Raw genomic sequence first — 7,069 nt, forward strand, 5'->3', positions numbered from 1 at the left:
CACACACACACACACACACACACACACACACACACACACACACACACACACACACGAGGGCAGACAGAGTTTCACCCCCAAGAATGGCAAGAGAGACACAGAGATTGGAGCCAACCCACACACAGCGCTTTTAATATAAAGGGAGACCCCCTATCAGCGCTGACTGTGTACCTTAATAGGTTACACAGTCGTTTTGCAGCCTCCCCCCCTTCTACAACCCCCTGGTACCGTGATAGATAGCTGGAGTTGCTGTGGACGGACTTGCTCTTCACTGACAGCGTTGTGCAGGCAGGAAAATGGTGCTGAACGCTGCTGGGTCCGCTCTGAGGAGAAGCTCTGCCCCCAAAATGGCGCTGTCTTCCCGCTCTTCATAGGATTATACAGGCCTGAGGATTGATGCTGGCTGATATCCGGGGACCCCGACAGGCTGTGTGACCAGTGTAGGGTGTAGGCGCTGGCTCAGGGCGCCCCTCACAGCGCTGCACTATGTACCGCTGAGCCTCCGGAACGCAGTTAATACTGCGCTCCTACCCTGATGCCGCTATCTTCACACCGTCCCCCTGCTTGCTAGGGGGGTCGGTGACTCACTCGCCACAAATCTTCAGCTCTGTAAGAGGGGGGCGGCATGCTGCTGGGGTGAGCAATTCCCTGCGGCGGAGAGCGATCTATCCCCTCTGGAGCTCAGTGTCCAGTCAGCGGAGACAGTGGCTCAGATCCCGCAGGGCGGACACTGCTCCCCCCCTCAGTCCCTCGATGCAGGGAGGCTGTTGCCAGCAGCCTCCCTGTAACATAATAAACTCTAAAACTAAACTTTACTAAGGAAACTCTGGAGAGCTCCCCTAGCTGTGACCGGCTCCTCTGGGCACATTTTCTAAACTGAGTCTGGTAGGAGGGGCATAGAGGGAGGAGCCAGCCCTAACTCTCAAACTCTTAAAGTGCCAATGGCTCCTGGTGGACCCGTCTATACCCCATGGTACTAATATGGACCCCAGCATTCTCTAGGACGTAAGAGAAACTTATTTATTTACTTGCAATCTATGATGCATCTCCCCAAGTGAGCGCTCCTGTGGTCCAACACAGCATTCTCTCTACTCCTACCATCTGTACACAACGCCGCTATCTCTAGAGATTGGCCCTCATTCCGAGTTGTTCGCTCGCTAGCTGCTTTTAGCAGCCATGCAAATGCTAAGCCGCCGCCCTCTGGGAGTGTATTTTAGCTTAGCAGAAGTGCGAACGAAAGGTTTGCAGCGCAGCAACAAAAAGCGATTGTGCAGTTTCTGAGCAGCTCCAGACCTACTCAGCGCTTGCGATCACTTCAAACTATTTAGTTCCTGTTTTGACGTCACGAACACGCCCTGCGTTCGGCCAGCCACGCCTGCGTTTGTATCTGACACGCCTGCGTTTTAGCACATACTCCCAGAAAACGGTCAGTTACCACCCAAAAACGCGCACTTCATGTCAATCACTCTGCGGCCAGCAGTGCGACTGAAAAGCTTCGCTAGACCTTGTGTGAAACTACTTCGGCTGTTACGTAGAGCGTACGCATTGCGGCGCTTACGCATGCGCAGAAGTGCCTCTTTTTTAACTAAACGCTGCGCTGCGAACGAAAACAGCTAGAGAACAACACTGACATTTGCCAGCACAGGAATGTGTTCCTCTCAGATGTCAAACATGATTATAAGTCACCTCTATTTGTCAGTTACTGTTACTATCATAGGTAATCAAATACGCAGCGCTGTGATGGGCATGTTCAGTAGCTGGTCTCGCTGCATATACATCTCGTCTCAGAAGATCACCTTCTGTTTTCTATTTCAGGTCAAGACGTCTTCCTCTGTGGGTTTGTTGGGGCTCTGAATGGAGCTGTTATATGTGCATCAGATATACTAGGACGGAACCTGTATTTTGACCTCCTGAAACTGCGACGCCAGATTATGCAGCATAAAGCTAAGAAGGCTGAGTGACCTCCAAGCGCCCAGAGCCGACCTGTATAAGAAGCGACCACAGTCACATGTACTGGTGCACAATAAATTAGACGAAGACGGATACATTTTTAATTCTAATCCTATTACTGTAAACGTATACAGTTGTAATCCCACATATAATAGGTGCAACCTAAATTCTCTTGGCGGCTTCCGTGCCGTAGCCTCCATGAGTCAGGGGACCATATAGACAGCACCTATATTGGTGTAAAATCAATCATTCTCCAATGCAGATAATAGTCAGCTCTTCAGCAAATCTACCTAAAACCATCTTAAGCCCCGTACACACAGGGAGAGATGTGTGCCGAGTGATCTATCACAGACCGCTCAGCACACCTCTCCCCCCACTCAGCACACAGTCAGATTGCTTAGAATTTAAGCACGGATCTCTCCGTGTGTACCCCCCTTTACAGTGATTAATCTCAACAGTTGCTTCAATGTGGGGGCCCATATCAGGTCAGTTATCATTGATACTAACGGTTTTTGCCAATAGGACAGTTAAGAACGTTAAGGGCCGTATTCAGGGGCCGATTTGGGGAGAGATGTGTGCTGAGCGGTTCGCTAACCACACATCTCTCCCCCCGCTCAGCACAGCGCGATGTGTGCTGAGCATGCCGTGGGAGACGGGGGGGGACGCTCATTTCACCCAGCGGGTGAAGTGAGCGACCTGCTAGATTGGCCTGCCAATCTAGCACCAGCGATAGCGATGCGCGGGGTACACACGGAGCGATCATGCTTCAAAATCTAAGCAATCTAGTCAGAATCACTATTTTACAAAGCACTACTGTAAATAATAGTGTATTGTATTAAAATAAAAGTGTCACTGGTATAGAACAAATGTAGCAATATTGCCCATATATTTTTATAATATATATATAGTCTCCTATACAGTATTTGTAAATTTAATGACAATGTCCACCATAGTTGTAAAATAATAGTAATATATATTGTACAGCTGAAAACACTGATCCAATCAGATTCATATCAAGCATACTGTAATTTAAGAGCAGCAATAGTTTGTAAAACGTCATCTGCTCTTCATTGGTAGACAACATTTAAAGGTATATTTACTAAAGTGCGGGTTTTTAGAAGTGGAGAAGGTGCCTATAGCAACTAATCAGATTTTAGCTATTCTCTTGTATAAGGTGCTAGATAAATGATAAGCAGAATCTGATTGGCTGCTGTGGGCAACATCTTCACTTTTAAAAATCTGCACTTTAGTAAATATATCCCTTATGGGCCATATACACTGGCAGATAATGCTGAAAGATATGAACGATCTCGTTCATTAATGAACGAGATACCGTTCATATCTTTCAGTGTGGAGGCACCAGCGATGAACGATGTGCGGCCCCGCGCTCGTTCATCGCTGGTGCCCCGTCGCTTGTGCATGCAGGCCAATAGAAACTTCACTCCCCCCCATCACTGCCCCCCCGCCGGGTCGGCCGTATCAGCCGTTGGGCAGCTCGGCGGCTGATCGCGCTGTGTGTAGGGCCCATTAGTGTTTATACCTAACCGGAATTTAGGCGCATAGGTTAAGTGTATAAAGATGGGCACTTAGATATGCTAGAGGGGAATAAGAATTTATTTGTAATCTCCTTTTATAATTTCTCATTCTACCCATCTGAAACACATGGTTGTTACATAATCCTATTTTTGGGAATATCTACTAAATGTCTATCTTACATTTCTGGGAATTGCAGAAGGACTGCATCACAGATTTACCAGTGCACCTCTATGTGCCGCGAAGGGAAATCTGTAATGTTTGTGGGTGAGTTGCAGCAAAAATGGTCCAAACACCGGAAATATTAGGGACCATCAAGAAAAGCTGTTTAAAATTAAAAGAACATTGGGGTCTATGTACTAAGCCCTGGAGAGAGATAAAGTGGATGCAGATCAAGTATCAGCCAATCAGCTCCTAACTGCTTTTTTTCAAACACAGCCTGTAACATGGCAGTTAGGAGCTGATTGGCTGGCACTTTATCTCCAAGGGTTAGTACATAGGGGCTGATTCAGATCGCATCACAAACGCGATGCAACCGCATTTTTCTGAGAGAGCCCTGCTGTGCGCACGTGCAGGTCCCATCCTGTGCGTGCGTGAGCAGTTAATGCCATTGGATCACATTAACTGATTGACAGGCAGAGGCGTTCGCAGGGTGGCGTCGGGTAAACGGGGGCGTATCTGCGTTTTCGGCCGCAAATGGCGGTGGCTGCAGGATGCATTTACAGTTTCTGCGACCATACTGTAATTGCGGCACGATTGCAATTTCAGCATGATCACAGTGGGTGGGTGGTGGGCAGTATGCAACATGCAATTGTAAGGCAGAATGTGCAATCCTTACTGAATAAGGTCCTTAGACCCCATCATTTCCTAACAACAAGAGATGACACTCGATCATCCATCAGGCCAGACATAATGGATGTTTGTTACATCTCCTAGAGGAATTAAACCTTCATACATGTTATACTTTTACATGATCGATGGCACAAAATTGGCGAATACTTGCTATTCCCTTTTCCAAAAAATGTCCTGCAAAATGGGAACAAATATGAGCAGGGCCGTCTTAACAGCAGTGTAGGCCCCTGGGCACAGCAATGCACTGGGCCCCCTACCCATCCTCCAGCGGTAGGGGTGGGGGTAGGGGGTGCTATCAGTGCAGCTGTGATGTCCCGTGGGCAGTAGGGGGTGTTCTATCTTCAGCTCAGCATGTAGGACCTGGAACAGTAATTTCTGATAATTACTCCTTTACTGCACAGATGGGGCTAAACTGTAGAAGAGGGCATTGGGCTGAATGAAGATGCCCTGTTACATGACTTCCAGAGTGGCAGCGGGTGTTTAATACGTAGGGGAGGGTGTATAGTGGAGTGGGCTTAATATTTATCATTTTCCGTTGGGAGGGCAGCTTGCTTGACTGCAGATATCTCAAGTTTCTGATAATATATTTTTTAGCTTTGAATGAGATAAAAAAAAACTAGAGTGTCCCACCTTTCAGAAGGTTCTGGGGACTTGGGGATCAGAGTTCAGGTGCCAGAGCAATTCACCAATGAAAATCTAAAACTGCATATTAGGCGTGTGGAGCTGGAGCAGGGACCAGCTGCTTGAAGGCTGATATCTCTGGTTCTGGGCATAGTAGAGACAAGCTGCCAGTGTCCACCAAAAGGGGAGAGTCCCAGCTTTTAGCTTATACCCTCACAAGTACTCTAAGTCAGACAAAACCCAAGATATCAGGCTGGGAAGTGCAATTAACAGGCTTGGTTGGGGACCCCTGCTTTAATGTCAGATATCTCCGGTTCCCCAGGGCCGATTTTCAAAAATCTGGTACCCCTGGAAAGAGGGGACCCTCAGCTATCAGCCTAGGGCCCTTATACTCCTGGGGCCCTTGGGCAAGAGCCCATTGAGCCCATACGAAAAGACGGCCCTGAATATGAGGTTCAAGGCAGCAGAGCTCACATTCAGAAGGCTATGTGTGGAATGCAGATACCACTGTACAATAGCAAGACTGTTGTTCAACACTGCAGATGAGTTTAGTTTAAATTAACCATAATATTCTGTACTGTGATATCAGAAATTGCCCAGTGCTGCTGTGGTTATATTCTGTGAAACAAAAGTACTTGAAAGATGTGTAAGACACTGATGAAAACAATATTAGTCCGAGTAAAGCCAGATTTAAGAAAGTCATATTTCCTTTGTAATCAGTTACTGATGAAAAACATAATTCTTTACATGGTTTTTAATAAAACATAAAATTCTGACCTTTTTAAACTTGTGGCAGTCTTGTTTCATTACACATAGAGGAATTTGTTCTCCTGTCTCTCAATATACTGCGTTTGAAAAAGCAAAGGCATTGTTAGCTACAGCAACCAATCAGATTCTGTCACTTCTAAAACACAGTTTAGAAAAATACGATTTTACTTACCGATAAATCTATTTCTCGTAGTCCGTAGTGGATGCTGGGGACTCCGTCAGGACCATGGGGAATAGCGGCTCCGCAGGAGACAGGTCACAAAAGTAAAAGCTTTAGGATCAGGTGGTGTGCACTGGCTCCTCCCCCTATGACCCTCCTCCAAGCCTCAGTTAGGATACTGTGCCCGGACGAGCGTACACAATAAGGAAGGATTTTGAATCCCGGGTAAGACTCATACCAGCCACACCAATCACACTGTACAACCTGTGATCTGAACCCAGTTAACAGCATGATAACAGCGGAGCTTCTGAAAAGATGGCTCACAACAATAATAACCCGATTTTTGTACCAATAACTATGTACAAGTATTGCAGACAATCCGCACTTGGGATGGGCGCCCAGCATCCACTACGGACTACGAGAAATAGATTTATCGGTAAGTAAAATCTTATTTTCTCTAACGTCCTAGTGGATGCTGGGGACTCCGTCAGGACCATGGGGATTATACCAAAGCTCCCAAACGGGCGGGAGAGTGCGGATGACTCTGCAGCACCGAATGAGAGAACTCCAGGTCCTCTTTAGCCAGGGTATCAAATTTGTAGAATTTTACAAACGTGTTCTCCCCCGACCACGTAGCTGCTCGGCAGAGTTGTAATGCCGAGACCCCTCGGGCAGCCGCCCAGGATGAGCCCACCTTCCTTGTGGAATGGGCATTTACATATTTTGGCTGTGGCAGGCCTGCCACAGAATGTGCAAGCTGAATTGTACTACACATCCAACTAGCAATCGTCTGCTTAGAAGCAAGAGCACCCAGTTTGTTGGGTGCATACAGGATAACAGCAAGTCAGTTTTCCTGACTCCAGCCGTCCTGGAAACCGATATATTTTCAGGACCCTGACAACATCTAGCAACTTGGAGTCCTCCAAGTCCCTAGTAGCCGCAGGTACCACAATAAGCTGGTTCAGGTGAAACGCTGACACCACCTTAGGGAGAAACTGGGGACGAGTCCGCAGCTCTGCCCTGTCCGAATGGACAATCAGATATGGGCTTTTGTGAGACAAAGCCGCCAATTCTGACACTCGCCTGGCCGAGGCCAGGGCCAACATCATGGACACTTTCCATGTGAGATATTTCAAATCCACAGATTTGAGCGGTTTAAACCAATGTGAATTGAGGAATCCCAGA

General features: G+C 47.3%; 1 protein-coding gene across 1 annotated transcript in view; it reads left to right on the top strand.

Moving 5' to 3' along the window:
- RETSAT (retinol saturase) overlaps positions 1-5,742 on the top strand; it is an 85,802-nt gene extending 80,060 nt beyond the window's left edge. The window contains exon 11 of the mRNA XM_063931892.1: positions 1,816-5,742. Within this exon, the coding sequence (XP_063787962.1) occupies positions 1,816-1,961 (146 nt within the window). The 3' untranslated portion in view covers positions 1,962-5,742. The remainder of the gene's footprint in view (positions 1-1,815) is intronic.
- The last annotated feature ends 1,327 nt before the right edge of the window (positions 5,743-7,069 follow it).

This window comes from Pseudophryne corroboree, chromosome 6, assembly GCF_028390025.1.
Source record: "Pseudophryne corroboree isolate aPseCor3 chromosome 6, aPseCor3.hap2, whole genome shotgun sequence".
NCBI classification, from domain to species: domain Eukaryota; kingdom Metazoa; phylum Chordata; class Amphibia; order Anura; family Myobatrachidae; genus Pseudophryne; species Pseudophryne corroboree.